An 18613-nucleotide genomic window follows, 5' to 3' on the forward strand; every position below is an offset into this window, starting at 1 on the left:
TAAACAAACAAAAGAACAAAAAACACAAAAACAAACAAACAACAACAAAAACCCAGGATTGGCTATGAAGATCTTCATGGAGAGGTGAAAGAAAGTACTGAACGTTGCAGCCGCTGTGGTCCATCTCATTTCTTATTTTTGTCCACATGAGATCATAATATCAGTCATCATATAGAGTATCCATTTGGTTCCCCTCCCCCACACACCTAAATTACTAGAGAGGAATGTGAACAGGAATGTGACGTTATCATAAGTAACTACACACTGTGCCCGCTAACCAATACTTTGAAACTGTTAGGTCTCAGTGAACTTTCTGTTGGCAGCTGATATCCTTTCCAAGTAGTTTATATTGCTCACAAACATACGGTAATGCAAGATTTTTCAGGGATCAAGATAAAACTGATAGCAGCTTGCTCTCCTTCGCTGACATGGTTCTTAAAATTGGTGACTGTTGACAATTTCTCTTGCTGATTTTCTAAGAGTGGGATCACTGGGTGACCCACTTCTACCTGAGTCTCCCACCTACCTGTGGCATGCTTCCCATCTCTCTCCAGCCAGTACTTGAGCAGTGCATGACTCTGATCTTGAAGGGAGTTGGGGTTCTCAATTCGAATTTGGTGAATTTGCTCCTCAGTGAAATCCAGTTCCCTTGCTAATTCTAGAACAATAACAAAAGCCTGCATTATCAACACAATGAGTTCAGGTTTCAGTCTCAATATCTTGTTTCTTGATGTGTAAGTAATATATGGCCTTCTGCTATGAGCAATTTGAATTAGCAGTGACTCACATACAAATTTGATAAACTAACACTAACTAACTAACTAACTAACTAACTAACTAACTAATTCTCACTTTCGCTCAGTCTCACTCTCCCTTAAAAGTGGATATAAAATTGATTAGTGTCATTGCAGAAGTAGTAAGGGTAAAGGGAAAAAATGTGAATGAAGATCAGACCATCATCACTTGTTGATATTTTTAACCAAGATAATGAAAAATAAATGACTGAAAAACAGGAGAAACAGAGCATTTTTAACTTTTATGAATTTTTAACTCCTATAAATCCCATTTCTGGAAATGAATACAAACACTTGTTGTAGGTAACTTATAGTAACTTTTTTCTTGATTTGATGTGCATAAAGGAAAGGCCTTGGAAGCATTAAACTTGTGTAGGGTAGAAGCCAAACAATTTCTTCATTTGGACATAGCGATGTCCATCCTAGCACTTAGGAGGCAGAGGCAGGTGTGAGCTCGAGGTCAGCCTAGTCTACATAGTGAGTTCCAGTACGACCAGAACTTCATAGAGAAACCCTGTCTCAAATGTTTTGCTTACTAAAGATTTTTTATTCTACTATTAAAATTCTATATGAATACTTGATGCTTGTGCATGCTATTCTAATGTGTATATACCATTGTATATAAAGCAATCACTTCTATTAACTGATATCTTTCAATATTAAAAATATTCTTGATCTAGTAATTCTGTTTTAGAGATTATTTCATTTTTGTTCTTTTGTTATGTTTGGTTATAAGGTTTACATTTTCACCAATTTTTCTATACCTCCCACATTTAGTATGTGTATGGAAGCACACATATTCAAGGAAAATAATGAATTTCTGATATGCCAACTGGAGATATTTTGGTATCAGTCTTTCCTCTAAATCCTCCAGGTAAACATCTGGTGAGTATTTCAATATTATTCTAAAATTACTAAAAGTTAGAAAATAGCTATTCCTACTGCTTCCAGTCATTTATTCAAAATTATCAATCATCTTCGAGAACAAATGCTTATTTATTACCAAATATTTAAGAAACATGGGATAGTAGTAACTTTATACCCTTTGTCTCAGTGAAACATATCAAGTGATTCATAAAGAAACACATCAGAGTTAAAAATGGTAAATAGGAAAGTAAGCAAGGCTACAATGTTGCCTACTATTAAGTCATGGGCAGATGAGAAATACATTTTAAATTTGTAAATCAGTATTTGTACATAACAGTACTGATTTAGAATTCACCTTTTAATAGCTCACCGAACATATACTCTATGCTTCAACACCCCTACCTCAAAAAAAAAAAAAAGGTCAGTGAACCATCTCCCTCATATATATTTTACCATTCACCCAGAGCATATGTTAGTAACTATTTACTGTGAAAGACACCTGATGTCAAGCATCGAAAAGAAGCCCCTCTGGTGAAATCTTGAATGCTATGGAAATTGCTGGGCATGGTAACTTATATCTGTGTTCCCAGGACTGGAGCAAGAAGGAGATTAACATGAATTTAGATATGCTTAAGTGACATAGAAAGTTCCAGGTTGGCCAGGGATACAGAGTGAGAACCTGTCTCAGTAAAACACAAACGAAATACTATAAAATTGAATCTAAGAATGTTTGAAGCCTAGCCATTTCCCCCAAACTAAGCTAACTATATAAAAGGGGCTGGGTAGATGAGTTTATTCCCTCTTCAGATCTCAAGTTCTGAACCTCAGAACCTGCTGAGAACCATCTGCTCAGGCTGTGCTATTAGCTGTTGCAGTCAGATTTTTCTTTGCACGACTCCGTACAATCTTCCTCAAGAAAAACAAAGGAGAGAAAGGAAAGATCTTTAAATGGTTGTCTCTGTAGAAAGCCTGGGTCACACCAATTACCTGTCCAGCTGAAGCCAAGGTGATCTGCAATGTAAGCCAGCCTCTCTTCCATCCGCTCCTGCTCATCCTGGGGATCTATAGAAGGTTAAAAATAGAATGGCCAAAGAGTGTCTGGGACAGAAGGGGAACCATAGTACTGATCATCCAAGAAAGGAAGTCACTCGGTCAAATATCTGATAGTCACACAAATCAGCTATCATGGCTTAGGTCATATGAAGTGGTGTGTTTTCTGATTCTGGGATAAAAAGGGAATGAATCCCATGTGGTGATTTGTTGAAACCATCTGCTTCCATATCCCTTTAATGAAGACTTGTAACTGAACAGAGTGTCTAGTTATCTCAGGACTTTCCTTTTGTGATTGTGAAGGAGAAGAGGAGGAGGAAGACAAGGAGAAGGAGGAAAAGGAAGAGGAGGAGGAGGAAAAGAAGAAGAAGAAGAAGAAGAAGAAGAAGAAGAAGAAGAAGAAGAAGAAGAAGAAGAAGAAGAAGAAGAAGAAGAAGAAGAAGAAGAGGAAGAGGAAGAAGAAGAAGAGAAGAAGAGGAGGAGGAGGAGGAAGAGGAGGAGGAGGAGGAGGAGGAGAAAGTCCACCAAAGCACACTCACTTGACATATGAAACACCAGAGAAACCACAGATGGGATACAGAAGTAGAGTAACTGGTTGGACTGTAGTACTCATGTCTATGGAGGTGACCATCACCACCACGTCCTACCTGAAGGAATGCACTAAGAATTATCTTATACCTGGACTTAATCTGAGGCCAGGAACAACAATGTCCTATTGACCTTTGGAAGAAGGCAGGGCAAAGGCACATGAGCTTTGTAGATCCTTGCCAGTGGGACATTTGCTTCTGAGGCAAAGGTTCTGGCTGTCTGTTTCTAAACAAAGTCATGGAGTACACACTCTCACAAACTAGAATTTATCCAATTCCCTTTTAACTGCTGTGGACTGCTGGGTAGCATGTGAAATTCTGCCACCCACATAGGGATAAGTCTTCATTTAGAGACAATGGAAGCCTGAAGGTTACCTCTCAAAGCCACCCATGGTTTCCTTGTTTAAAAAAAAAAATTCAATCCCAAGAGCCATCATTCCCTCACATCATGCAGAGTTTGAGATTTTGTTGTCTGCTGAATCTCACCTGAGTATTTCGCTGTTCATTTTTACCTCAGGTTTGTTGGACTAATTTGGTTCTCATGGATATCGGAAAGCTGACCTCTTCGAATTGAAAAACAGACCCACAATAATTAGAATGTCTGGATGTGAGAAATTGTTTTGAGTAAAGGGCCTCCTAATCATGACAAAGTTGGATGTACCGATTAAAGTACACACAAAAAAATTAAAAATTAGAGCCAATTGGCCTTGTGCTGTGAAATCCACATTCTTGTGTGTAAAAGCAAATGTATTTAACTGGAGGCTAAGCCTGGAACATCAGAACAACAAAACTCAACGCTTGTATGGCTTTACGTGCAGCAGCCAAAGAAAAGCGAGGGCCCCCGTTGCTTGGTTACGTTTCTGGTTTGGATAAGCATTCTCATTACTCAATCTTGAGATTGTTTCATAGACAAGAATATACAGAAAAAGCACAAAACACAAAGGGCTTACACAAACACATTAACCACTACAGAAAGCTTAAAGAAAATGAGACATAAATCACGAAATAAAACAAACATTACCAAAAAAAATCTATATCAAATTTATGACATGCGTAGCACAGGGATTCCCAGTGGCTGGCAAATACCTTCAGCTCGGTCATGGCCATTTTCATCAGGGATGCGTTCAATCATAGTCTCAATGGACTCATCCCAAATGGGCCTTGTGTCAAAGATGTCCTCAGGAGCTGAGTGCTCAGTGTCAACAGGTGGCAGATTCTCAATGACTGACACTTCCAGGGCACTGCTACTTTCGTCGTCTGAGGGTGGCTCTTGCTCCCTTTCTGACTGTGTAAGCCTGTCTACTAATTTGGAAGCCTCATCACTAATCTCCTCAAAGAATTCTATGGAGTTCCGGTAAAGGTCAAAGAAGTGCTCCCTACTCTCTCTTGTGGGGCTCGTGCCTGTCCTGCTGGAAGATGAGGTGCTTCTGCTCTTCACCGGCAGTCGGGATGCAAAGAGCTTTGGTTTTGTGGCCCCTTCTTCTGATTCTGACTCAAACCCCTCTGCCCTCTCCCTGCTCTCTGTTTCTGTCTCAATGTAACTTCTGGCTTTCACTGGGCATTTGGTCTTAGCATCCAAGGAGCTAGCGTCTGATTCTGACTTGCTTCTACCATCTGGTCCTCGGCTTAACACGTCTTGTCCCTGGGGGACACCTGACTTCTGGAGAGATATGTCTGGATGGGAGGGGTGCCACTCAGTTCTTTGGGGGGGTGCTTTGATGGGGATTTTGGACTTTGGTTTTGCCCCATCCTCCTCACTCTCCCCATCCAGACCAGATGGGAAATCATCAGAAAATGCACTCTCATCCTCTGCAGATGGAGGGGCTGACACTGAAGTGGGGAGAGTCCTGATAGGAATCTGGGGTTTGATTTCAGCAGAAGGCACGTTTTCCATGGGTGCAGTAGGGATCTCAATCACAGACTTCTGTTCCTCGGGAGAAGAATCTGGGGACTCATCATCCCGATCCGAATAAACAGACCTAGTGACAGTGGAGAAGTCCAGCTGACCAACAGGTTCGGGGAAAGTAGGGCAAGATGTCTGCTTCACAGTGCTTAGAGAATCACTCCACTGCATGGTGGCGGGCTCCTCGGCCACTGTGGATACAGCCTCTTTGGTGGGTGTTTCTGTGGAAGCTGAAATTACCACTTTGGAGTCAAGGTCAGCATCCGAGGCGGGTAAATCCTCTATTTCCTCACTTACATCATCAGGAACTAATTCTCCTTCGTCATCCATTGCTTCTTTGGGTCCTGAGAGTTCCAGTGACTCACTAGTAGTCTCCGTCTGTGGAGGCTCAGCCCCAGTGGCCCCTTCCTTCAAGTCTTCAGAGATAGTCTCTTCATTGGAGTCTTGGCCGATTTGGAAGAAGTGCAAACTTTCATCCGCATAGGACCTTTTGGTCATATCAATAGCACCACTTCGGGTCATCTCAAACAGCTTTCCTTCCTGAAAGAGGAATGGATTTTGTTCACTTGTCGGGGTCCCCTCTTCAGTTGGAGTTCTAGCAGGGGTGGTATCAGGGGTGGTGCCCTGTGACTGTCTGTCTACCATCAAACCAAATATCTTCTGCTCTTCCTCTTTCACTCGAGCTTCAAAGGCTGCGTCATCTTCACGTATCTCGCTCCAAGAGTCAGCATCCACATCCGTTTTGGTGATGATGACTTTGCTTACTTGTTCACCAGTCACTACTGGTGCGTTTGGTGTCGTGGGTGCTACAGACAAGGGGGGCTCATCAGACTGCATTGGCCACAGAGCACTTTTTTGCTCACATTCAGTGTCTAGGTCATGGCCCTCACAATTAGATGCTTCACCTGAGTCCGTTCTACTAGAGGAGCTGGTCATTATGACATCCTCAGGAGAGGATCTGATAATAACAGAATACACTTCAGGTGAATGAACAACTGTAGGATGACAGGTATCTGTTTGGAAATTGCTGGGTTCACCAGAGAAAAAGGATGAGGAAGCAACATTTTCATAAGGGCTGGTGATTTGAGGATGAGAATTTTCATCAGTCTCGGCTATATCAGACACTGGACCGTCCATGGCAAACCTTTCTGTGTGAGTTGTAGTAGATGCCTCTTGAGTAGGACAGTCCTCTGACATGCTCTCCAAAACTGGGTCAGTTACTGTGACCTCTACTTTTACAGGGGAAGATGGAGAAGATATTTCTTTAGCTGATTCATTTTCTTCAGGTACCGCACAATGAGACGAAGAAGACAAGGACGAGTGTTCACTGGGAAGACTTGCTTGTGTAGACTCCACTCTGGAAGGATCAAACTCTCTTTCTTCAAGGTCACTTCCATGAGTATCCTGGAGAGCTAGTGAATCGTTATCAATGGCCAGGGGCTTATCAACATCATGACACTCTGGACTCTGAACTCCTAGGGAGACAGGAGTGGCTGAGTTGCTAGGACTCACAGCCTTACAACCATGGCCATCACAGGCTTCTAACTGAGGAGTCTCTCTGTTCAGGTCAGCATGAGACCCATCGGCACCATCAGCAGAATGAGTCTGACTGTCTTCAGCTAAGTGTGATTTGCAATCTTTGTCTTCTTCTGGGTTACCCGGGTCTTCTTTAACCTCCTCGTTCATCTTGAAAGTATATTGCTTGGGAACTATGGGCTGGAACTGTGCTTCTTCCGGGCTGGAATTAGAGTCTATGCTGGATGGGAGGGGAGATGGAGGTTGCACTCGAATAACTGGCTCTGTCAGAAGACCTGAGTCCGCACCTTTACTCAGCTGTGTCAGCTCAGGTTCACTCTCTGAGGAGGAAGAAGCCTTTCTGCTCTCTGAAGTCACCAAGACAGGGACGTCACTCTCACCCTCTGTGCTCCCCATCTGTTTCTGTTCGTCCACTTCTGCTGAACAGTCAGCATCGGGGTCCGAGGATGAGGAGGATTCATCTTGCCTGGGCTCTCTTTTGTAGTCCCTTTTTTGCTTTGCTTCTTGCTCAAGTTCATCAAACGTTTTAATTTTCGTTACCATTTTGAACATTTCCTCTTCTGGTGTGAACCTTTTTTTCTCCCCGTTTTCAGAGTCATCCTCCTCTGCACATTCATGAATCACAGCAGGTTTGGGTGTACTTGAATCTGAAGGTTTGGGTGTGACCTCATAACTAACTTCTTCAGAGCTGGGGGTGTCAGGGGAGAGGGGGCTTTTCCCTGAGCTCTCCATGAGTGATGTCTGCTCTAGACTGTCATCCTCAGCACTGCCATCGGGATCTCGAAGCAGCCGAGAACGCATGGAAGCCACTTCAGCAACAAGATCTGTTTTGGCAATAGCTGCAGGGAGAGGAAAGTGACTTGGGAGAATTCCTGCCTTCATTTTAGGCTCAACTGGGCTGCTTTCCAGGGAGTCCCTGCAAGGGGACTCTTTCAGGGGACTTGGTTCCAGAGAATCGGGAGTTTTGTGTGAGGAGTTATCTTCTAGCACAGGGCTGGCTTCCAGAGAGTCTTTGTGGCTGACTGCTAATGATTCATCAGCCATTGGGCTGAGGACCTCACTATCCCGGTTATGGAGAGGGAGTTCTAGCCCTTGGGGACTTCTAATGACTCCCTGGGGTTTTGGTTCTGTTCCCTCAACTGTCTTGACAGTAGCATCAGATGGTGGGAAGGCCTTTGTCACCTCTGAGGTAGCTAAGGATTCCTGAGTTTCACTTACTGCTTGTGTCTTACAAGCTGAACTAACAAGTGGGAGCTGACTGTCCCTGCAGGACCCTTCCTCAGTAAGTGCCTGGCATGTCTCATTTGCTAATGATACACTGTGGCTGCCAGGGCAGTCCTCTTGTTTGGAGCACACATCTTTGGGAGGGACTTGGGTAACCTCCTTCAGAACATGCTCTGAATCCCCAGGGACCCCAGCACCTTGTTTTTCAGAACTATCAGCAATGTCATTGGTTATAGGAAGCTCTTTTTCTGAATGAATGTCTGTGGGCGTTTCTACCTTGATAGTTTCCTTGGCCTCTCCAATTTGTTCCTTACTTTTCTTTGGTGAGAAAGAAAGACTCTCTGGACTTGTCTCAGGAGTTTCCGCTAGGCCCTCATGTTTGTAGCTCTCTTCTGAACTGATCTGAGGTGTGCCTTCCATCAAGCTGCCACAAGGTGAGCCCGCTATCACTTCCTGCTTCAGGCTTTCCGAACTGCCACCCAAAGCCCCACTCTGTAAAGACAGAGCTGGGAGGAACTCATCTTTCATGTAATCTAGTGGAAATGTCGTGTTGAAGGGACTCGTGATTACTTGGTCTAAATGAATCTGAGCCTTTTCTGTGTTCTCAGTGAGGCGGAATTGTTGGTATTTGTCATTGTCTTCTAACTCTTGCTTGATGACGTCAGAAAAGTCAGTGGAGGTTTTCCTGTCTGGGCTGATCTGGAGGTCCATGTCTTCCTGCTCATCCACAGTCTTCTCTTGAAGGGTCTCAGCCCCACGATGGCTTTCTTCTGCTGCTGCCGCCGCCACTGCCGCCGCCACCGGTGGAACTGCCTCGGGTGTTTTAATAACGGGGGTTCTCTCAAACCTTTCTCTAACCGGATCTTCTGTCCTGAGCCCAACGGTGATGGTGGTAGAACGGAACCGTCTGGATTCCATGGCTCCCGTCACCTGGAATCTCTGGCCACGTTTGGCTGTCTGATTTTCTATTCTCTGGGTTTCTCTCTGGGTTACAGAGTGGCCTTTTTCTTTTTCTACCCGACTTTTACTTTTGTCTTGTGACTGTTTTTGTTTTGCTGATTTGTGCTCAAAGAGTCCTGTTTTGTGTTTAGATGGGTCCTGACCTGACTGGAAAGCTTTCATGAGCTCCCGGACAGACATTGTCTCCTCAATTCGTTCAGTTTTGGAGGTGGGCGATATGGGTGGCTGTTTTTCTGTCTTTCCTGGAGACACAGGTAGGTGCTTTTCATGTTTCCCAGTGGCAGACCCAGGTGCCTGCTTCTCCGGGGTTCTTATAGAAGGTGCACCGGGAGAGCGCTTTTCTGTTTTGCCAGGTGACACTGGAGGATGTTTCTCTGTTCTTCCAGATGATGGCACAGGTGGACGTTTATCTGTTTTGCCTGAAGGTGACACAGGTGTGTGTCGTTCTGTTTTTATAGATGACACAGGGGAATGTCTTTCATTTTTGGTTGAGGGGGAACCAGGTGAATGTTTCTCGGGTTTACCAGAAAATACTGGTGAATGTCGTTCGGCTTTTGCTGAGGGCGACACAGGGGAGTGTTTCTCATTTTTGCTTGATGGTGACACTGGTGAGTGCCTTTCAGTTTTTGCAGAGGAAGTAAGGGAAGAGTGCCTTTCCATTTTAGAGGAAGGAGAGGACTTTGAAGAGGGCGACACAACTGGGTGTGTCCTGGGAGTGGTCTTTTTGGGCACATCCTCTTTGCCTTTGACTCTGACTGGCAACTTGCTTCGACCTTTCTGCTCATCCTCCACTCGCTTCTGAAGAGCCTTCACTTTGTCCTTTATGGAACCAATAGGAGTTTCTTCTATCAGAGGAGAGGTGGCCTTGGCAGTGGGAAGGGGTTCAGGGGCCAGGCCCCGGTCTTCATCTACTGACTCCTCTGAGCTACCTTTCTTAAGTTCAGTCTTTTCTTCGCTGCCTTGTGGGCTTTCCTCTTTCTGTTTCTGTTTCTCTTTTAGTTTCCGCCGCACTGGCTTCTTTATCACTAGGCTCGGTTTAACCTGCTTCTGAGCGCTCTGTTTCTCCTCTGCTGGGGAGGTCTTGCCTTTATTACTCTCAGAACTCTTGACAATGGCTGAAGCCTGGCTTGTCTCCCCTGACTTTTCTGGAGCTGTTTGTGGCTTCTTTTCATGAGTACCCGTGTATGAATTTAGGTCATCTGTGAGGTAGTTCACTAACCCAGTGGAGTCCTTCTCTACTTTGGTCTTGGTCTCTCTGTCTACTCTGACCTCTACACATGGGTGTTCAGCGATTTCTACCGGGGCATGCTGCTTGGCCTCTTCGATTTCCTCATCGCTGACAATAACCCATTCCTCCTCTAGCTCCCGCTCAGACTGAGAACTCCGCACACTGCCTTCGTCTCTCATGTACGTTCCACTTCTCAGGATCGCATTCACCTTCTCTAAGTCCTCTTTGACTCTCTCTACAATTTCAAAGGGCTCGCCTGGCTCTTCTTCACCAGCCTTTGCCAGCTCCTTCACTTTGATGGAACCTGCCTTATCAGACACATCTGTGGTCAAGATGGCCGTCATTTTGATCAAATCTTGTTTCATCTCAGAAACTTCAGAGAGCAAGTCCGGACTTGCTAAGACAGGAACTTCATTAACCAGATGGCTTTTCAGGACAGATGTTTCTGTCGACTCTGTCTCATCATCTTTGATGTGAATGAAAAACATTGAAAGTAAAATGGAAATCAAAAAAGATAGTGGCAAATGTAATCAGGACCAAAACAACACAGCGTCTTTTCCTGGTGGTGGGAGGGGCAACAGAATGGGCTGGGAATGGTGGATCCACAAGGTCTCAAGGAACAAGAGCAAAGCAAGGCTAACGGAAAAAATAACTGAAAAGGAAAATGAGCAGGAAATAACTTGCTTAATTTTCTCACTGTAGCACATTCATACATACAACAAAGCTATCACAAATACTCACGACATACATAAAAAAATCACAAATCAAAAAGAAAGAGCGCAGTGAAATTACACAGAGGCATCTCAAGATTGTCCAGATATTACAGATCAATGTCAGAAAACAAAACAAAACAAAAACCATGGGGAAAACATAAGGAAAAAAAAGCATTAGAAATAGCGGAATTTTGATTTCCTCCCCGAGAAAGCCAGTAGGAGCAAATTCAGACTCGTACCCAGTGATGTTCCTACATTGTAAATCCCATAGGTCTGGAATTCAGTCAGAACAGTTCTGTCACCTTGCAGCAATGGCTGAAAACATATCTGAATCAGCTGCAGACTGGCATTTCGTCTAAGGGAAATCCACACCTAACAATGACACGTGTCTCATGCTGGGAGGCATGACCCTTTCCTTGGAGGAACCTCCTTGCTTAGAAATGTACTAGACGGATCAAGGAGGAGGATAAAGGAAAGGGAAGACAAACAACGGAAACAGCAGTGGTGACTGAACGTGTATGTGAATTCAGAGTTTCAATGTGACGCATGGCAACCCAAATTAGAGACAGTCACACAGGACACACGCACAGTTGATGTAAGCCAAGTTATTTCCATGCAAAGCAAAGGTGGGGTAAAACCGCTGGGCAGGGGCAGCCTTGCAGAAAAGCACGGGCAGGAGGGTGGTAAGAAATTAGAACAAAAATGTAAAAGGTTACTGTGGTGAAGCGTGCTTACCTCCCTATGCCTAAGTTGGTTTGAAAAGTACACTGAAGTCACGGGTCAGGAGGCCTTTTAACCACCAACAGAGAGGAAGAAACCCTCAGGGTTGGCTTATCCAAAGACTTATCTATATGGAAATTATATAAGGGTTGCCTTAAACTGAAAACCACAGACAAATAAGAATCTACATTTGAAATCTGGAAGATATTCAAAGTATCCAGGTGTCGTTCAAGAGAATCCATGACATTATAGCAATATGGGTGATATTACTAATTTTTTAACTGACTCAGACCAGTAATTTTTAATTCCTACTAGCTTGTACAAAGGAGTAAAGGAAGGGATCATTTAAGTCTACATAATAGCCCTAAAGAAGAAAGAGGAAGAGAAAAATATCACTTAAAAAAAATCAGTGAAAGCAACAGTAGTATGTGTCATAAATAGAATGCCTCCTCTGGACAGAATTTGTATTTGTTCAGAGGATAGCATGTGTGTATGTGAGTGTGTGTGTGTGTGTGTGTGTGTGTGTGTGTGTGTGTGTGTGTGTATGTGTGTGTATGTATGTGTAATTTATATATAAAATATATTAAGGGGTTGGGGATTTGGCTCAGTGGTAGAGTGCTTGCCTAGCAAGCGCAAGGCCCTGGGTTCAGTCCCCAGCTCCAAAAAAAAAGAATAGAAAAATATATATTAAATAAATTTATATTAATACTGATTTGTTTAGTCATATAAATTATTGAAGATATCAGCACCTCAGATAGTTTCATTTTGAATGCGGATTGAACGTAAGGGTAAGCCTCAGTTAAAGCCATCCCAATAGGACAGCAGTAAGCTACAATATGCTAAGACTTCAAAAGAACATGTCATCAGCATGGTGTTTAAATGAGATCTACCCCCCACAAATCTTGGGTATTTTAATACTTGGTCCCTAGTTGGTGGCTCTCTTCTGAGACTTAGGAGGTGTAGCATCGCTGGAAGAAGAGGTCACTAGGGGTAGACAGACTTTGAAGTTTCCAGACTCCAGCAGTCTGCCACCTTACTACCTTTGCTCTGCCAACTGGAACTCCAATCATCTGGAACCTCAAGCCCCAGATAAAATCTTCCTTCTGTAAGTTGCTTTGATCATGGTGTTTTATCACAGCAACGGAACAGTAACTAATACAATTGGGGCAGAAAGATGATGACCCACACATATCTCTGTGGCCTTTCCATTCAGGATGTTGCCCTCAGATAAGATGAATCACTATAAATCTTAATCATTAAAGTTACAATGTTTTTTCTCAAGGGTTCAAGGCATAATACAAAGGAAAAATCTATAAAATTCAACTTGGGTTTCTGTACAAGAAGCCAGAGGATCAGGAAATAGGCTGACACTGTATTCTGTTGAGGATTTCAAGTTGTTCTTTAAACATAGCCACATGAGGACACACTGTGGTCAGCAGCTTTATCTGGGATACTTTAATTTTTGCATTCTTGTCTTTTTATTTTATTTTCTTTGAATTTTTCACAGAATTCTGTTAGGTCTCACCTAAAGGGTTCAGATGCGCTTCACCACAGTAAGAGAGGAAGGGGTGGTAGGGTGTGTCAAGGGGTGAGCTTCGGCTAAGAACTATTAGACAGTATTACTTTTGTCTGGCATGCCCTTCCGAAGGAAAGGCTCTCTATAGTGGTCACCGTAGATAGATGTAAAAGTAATACTGTCATGTCAGTGCTTAAAAAATAATGAGGTGACAGTGTTATGCTAACAAAAGGACAAAACGGTAGGGTAGCTTTCTAAACAGGCTGGACAGCAATGCCAGGAGTGACAGGGATGTCAAAAGAAAGTGAATGCTTAAATGAATAATCACTGCATTATTATTGCTCGTTAGATCACAGATTAGGTCTACTATGATTTAACTGGCCAAGCTGCTTTCATCAATGTCTATTAATGATTAATAAGAATTATAGACAAATGTAATTATTATAGTGGTTAGTAATGGCAACTAGCTTGCATCTTAATTCATGCTTCTCTTCAATATAGCCAGCTTTCAAACAAACTCAATTTTTATTTAAAGTCTTACTTTTTTCTGATGTCATACAGATCTGAAAGAAAACATACACAAATTCAGTGGTTACAAAAGAGCTCTCGGCTCAGAGTCTCTTACGTGCACAGCAAGAATCTATTTGTAATTGTATACCTGAGAGTGACATCAGCTAAGGCTTGTATATATAAACACATTCATATATCGCTTCTAGATACTATAGAAATATATAGATAATATATAAACTATATTGTATTCCTGAGAAGAGATGACCCCATCGGTGTCTGATGTAAGAAATTCACAGTAGGGAAAGGCCATGAAGAAGGTGAAGTCAATATTAAGCTATAAGTGCCAAATTAATGGAGGAAAGAACAAGAGAACGGCAAAGCATGCTGGGAGGTGCATTCTACAGACGCTATAGACGCCATCTTGTAGCAATAGTGAGCCAGAGCTCTAACCGCTGTACTTTAGGAAGACTAGGAAGACTAGAGACCTCCTGGAAGTATTTCATGGGGAGTGGGGGTGTGTGCAGGGTATGTATCTGATGGAATTAGTTTGTTTATGAACACAACAAAGTTGGTTTCCTAGTTTAAGGGCTAGGGTGACAGAATCACAGAGCTCAGGAAGGAAACCGAATGTGTCACAGTGACGCACACAGGAGAATGAGTGACCAGTCAAGCATCCTTTGTCGGTGTGTGTGAGAGATGGACATCTCACATCTGTTTTGTAGCTTCCTATGACAGAAATGGGGGATATGGGGCAGTCCTCTGAACTAAGGCCGTACATCTGAGGCTGGTGGACACAGAATGGTTATTATACTTTTCCTTGCACTTTTATAATTCAGATGCATTAGCATAACATTTAAAAATGATAGTATATTAAAAATGTATGCACTAATGATAATTAGTTTTGGAAACTTAAGTGCCTATAATAATGGGTAAATATAAAGAGGTCTCCAATGAGTTCTTTCATTTTTGTTATGATATTGGGTGTTTTCAGACCTTTAAAAGGAGATAAACACACATTGGTTTTAAAAATTGGAGTGCATATGACCAGATATCTACTTTGTCCAAGGCACCCTCTTTAGAATTTGTTTCCTGTATATGTATGTAATTTCTCACAGAAGATAGGAGAGAAACCCACGCTAGTGAGGTGTGTGGAACACTATGCTTTGCAAATATATTTTATGAAGAATGTTCATTATTACTATATATTTATATTTTAATCTTGGACCCTAACAATTGGACTATGTTCTCCTAAAAGTTAACCATTTCCATAGTGATTCTCAATCTTGGTGTTAGGACCACATTATATTCCTAAAAGTTACTAACTTTCACTTATATAAGCTACGCATAAACAAATCTGCACGTTGCATATTGGAGCTAAGATGATTCAAGAACCCAGAAATGCCCCAGCACACACCCTAACAATCGCCAGTGTGATGACGTCATCACAGGCACAACCTGTGATGTGCTATGAGGCTATGAGATCTATAAAGCAAACCACTGTGCGTAATCACCATTATCTTCAGACATCCTCAGACTAGCCTTTGAGTGTCTCTCAGATGACGGCCATTAGGAGTTGTGGAGAGATACCAACTATTGTATAACAGGCAAAAATAAATAAGGAAACTGTGATTTTCCGAACACCGTTCACCAGATACAAAAACATAGGATCAGAGAGGTTGACTAAGGTTCTGCTCATCTATTTCCTAAGACTCGCTGTCTATTTCTTTAAAGTCAGAGGTCAACCACATGTTCTCTTTAGTGGTACCAGCAATGACACAGCGGGAACAGTGTTGCTGTTGTAAAATTACCTCTTCCTCCTGCTCTTGATCGGACTCCGATTCCTTGATGCCCCAAGATGTCGTGCAAGATGGGAAAGAAGAGAGAAAGAAGAAAACGTTTAGAAGAAACAAGTAAAAATATCCCACCTATAAGCGTCAAGCAGGCACAGGGTAAACTCAGACTGCTTTCTTAAATAGTTTATAGAAGACAAACAGTTAAAGAAGACTAATCAAAGTTTATATATCTAAAGATACAAAAGGACCAAATGATGGATATGCTAATTTCTGACCCAAGGTCACCGTCAGTCTCAAAGCTTGATATTTAATTTGTCTGGTGGAATTGGTCTACAGAAATGATGGTGATGCTATCCCAGTTACTATGGATACTGACTGAAAATGTCGACCATCATTAGTAAGATTATGTTGGAAACATTTTAATACTCAGGGATGACATTATTATAATAGAAAGTTAGCAAAGTCTCAAGCATATCTTAGATATGCAATATTAGGCATCTACTCTTAAGTTACTAAATAGAAAGTCATCCCTGAACACCCAAAATTAATAACTCTATGTGCTATAACTTGCCTCAAAAAATATAAAATAAATGTTTTTTTTTTCTCCACAGAACATGGATAGCAGCTCACTGCGACCAGTCAAACCACAGTCACACTGATATTGGTGGCCTGTGTACTTCTCCTGTGAGTTGCCACTCTGCCTCTGGAGATGACAATGCCCAAGTGCGTTTGTGTCATGAGATTACAATTACATCGTATTTCCTTGGTTGGTCTATCTATCGCTACATTCCCGTTGTGGCATACCATGCATATAATACATGAAAATAGATATCCAATTGCCTTTTTAATTATTAAGAACTGTCAACAGTAAACATATGCTAGGATCCCGCCTAGCTGGTGGCTATTTCCAAAAATGAGTATTTAAACCAGTATACACTGCAGCAACTATGATGGGGTAAAAGTAATATAGAGAGTTCTTGGTTCTGTCGACTCAAGATCAAAAGTTTTAAGTATCTCCCTACTTCCCTTCCAGGTCTCAGCACCTCTGTTTGCCCCTTCGTCAAGTGCAGAACGAACTGAACACTTGCAGTAGCTATGCACCGACTACCGTCGGCGGCTGGCTATATAAGATGGTATTAGTTTAAAGAAAAACAAACACTTTCAAAATAACGTTGCCCACTCACTTAACTGATTGAGTTGCCTTCTTTGACACAACCATAGCAGTAAAACAATTATGTCATGGGAAAGATTTGGGGAGAAAGTAATACTAGGCACACTTGGGTTAGGAATTAACAAAACTTCACAGTGGTGCCTCAAACGTACTCCTTCCATCAGGAGGATATGTTTGTACCGATCATGTTAAATGAACTGGAAAGTCAGTTTAAAATTCAATTATTAAATCGGGACAGGCTAGGAGATGAGCAGGTAACTACTTCCGTAGAAGATAAAATACAAGGCTTTTGCTTTGAACCTTTAAGTTGACCCCACTCAGAGTGGGTAGCGAGCAGAAGCTAAGACACTAACATCCTGGTGGGAGGCAGTGCATCATGTGACCCCAGGAAGGCTCACAGAAACAAGAATGGGGACAAAGACAGGTTTTTTTTTCTTTCAAATTTAGTACAAAAACCCCATTAAACCTTAGACTCATATTTTTCTCTGCCATATCTGATCTATAGCAATAAAAGCATCCATCAAAGTGCATGAAATGCCAAAGTGATTAGCACAGGTGCTTGTGTTCTGTGTCTGATAAAGAAGCTGAACGTCCAGCTCTATGCTGTCTGAGAACACGGCAGCGGACATCACGATACCTTGGCATAAATTGGCAGGGTGATGTTTAAGTTGCAAATAGCTTGATGCACCAGTCCTCTTGTGGATTTGGGTTCCTTCATAAATGAGAGTCGCCCGCAAGGTTCCTGGGTTGTGTCACGTACCTTGAACGAGAAAGACATATGTTCTTCATCTACATCTGACAGCCGGGGTGGTTTAGAGGGGAAATAATTTCAACTGGGTAACACTTAACGGAGGGACATAAAATCCACAAGGACCCAAAGCTCTTCCCTTTTCTATTCTGCTGTCATTTATAACACTTTGAAAACGTCTTCCCAGCATGTTTGCTTTCTGAAGTATGAATGAAAAGACTGTATGTTTTTTAAGGTAGACAACAGGATGGTCTGATATGCACCCAGTGTAAACTGAAGCCAACAGTCATGCTAATCTACAGGTGCTGCTTCACATGAAAGTCTCCATTTGTTTGGGGTGAGGACACTAGATACTTTCAGATCTCACAGCAAATTTCAACTATAAAATAATAATTAAATGTAGTTCCATTTCTATGCATTAGGTCTCAAGAACTAATTCACCTTTTTAAAAACTGTGGTAAAATATTCCTTCTACAAAACTGTTCATTTCTACTATTTTTAAGTGCTGTGAAGCACGTTCATGAAGTTGTACAATCACCACCACTTCTCAGAGCTTTCAATCCACCCAGACAGAAAGTGTTCCCAGTACACATTTCTTTCCCATGCCCTGTCCCTGACCATCTCCATGCTTGTTTGTGTTCCCATGGATTTGTAAAATGGAGTCACATAGTATTTTCCTTGTGTTTTATTGACTTAGCACAACACATCCAAGTTCATTGCATCATCAGAACTTCATTTCATTTTAACTGTGGTATTCGTAATAGAAAACACCATTATAACCACTTTAGGTGTATTCTGTGGCACAAACACATGTGCTTTGTTATCTAAGTATCACCACCATCCATTCTCATGCATAATTGCTTCCATGTATTAAGCAATCACTCTCTTCCCCCACCCCCTTTCTCATGATAGCCACCCTTTTACTTTCTATCTTTTATGCTCCTGGGTATTCTATGCTAAATGGAGCCATTCATATTGATTTTTCTATAAAGCTGAATTGATAAAAGTAAATCTATAGCTCTAACTAGAAACAATTTCTTATTGCACTATGATATTCTGGGTCTTTTGAGACATTATTACAAAAAGTTGTCAGTGTTCCTCTGGTCGCTACATTAGTTACATTCACATACACTTTAAAAATCTCAGCATGGCCATCTGAAAATAACAGTAACGAAGAAATAGGAGGGCTGGAAGCTTAAGTCACCAGTACAGTCATTGCTTATTAGTAACTAGGTGTGAGAATCTAAGTTCATTCTCATCAACACACCCACACACATACATATACAAACTCAC

At 42.1% G+C, this 18613-nt stretch overlaps 1 protein-coding gene across 51 annotated transcripts in view; it reads right to left on the minus strand.

The window, feature by feature from the left end:
* Ank2 (ankyrin 2) overlaps positions 1 to 18613 on the minus strand; it is a 575860-nt gene that overhangs the window by 15652 nt on the left and 541595 nt on the right. For 37 of the 51 annotated variants that reach the window (NM_001427159.1, XM_063282205.1, XM_063282210.1 and 34 more), the window contains 6 exons: positions 17210 to 17332; positions 15417 to 15449; positions 13640 to 13661; positions 4385 to 10615; positions 2649 to 2723; positions 527 to 658 (listed from right to left, as the gene is read on the minus strand). In NM_001427159.1, the coding sequence (NP_001414088.1) occupies positions 527 to 658; positions 2649 to 2723; positions 4385 to 10615; positions 13640 to 13661; positions 15417 to 15449; positions 17210 to 17332 (6616 nt within the window). The remainder of the gene's footprint in view (positions 1 to 526; positions 659 to 2648; positions 2724 to 4384; positions 10616 to 13639; positions 13662 to 15416; positions 15450 to 17209; positions 17333 to 18613) is intronic. The other 14 variants (XM_063282212.1, XM_063282217.1, XM_039104045.2 and 11 more) reach the window with 1 other exon arrangement.

This window comes from Rattus norvegicus, chromosome 2, assembly GCF_036323735.1.
Source record: "Rattus norvegicus strain BN/NHsdMcwi chromosome 2, GRCr8, whole genome shotgun sequence".
Taxonomy (NCBI): Eukaryota; Metazoa; Chordata; class Mammalia; order Rodentia; family Muridae; genus Rattus; species Rattus norvegicus.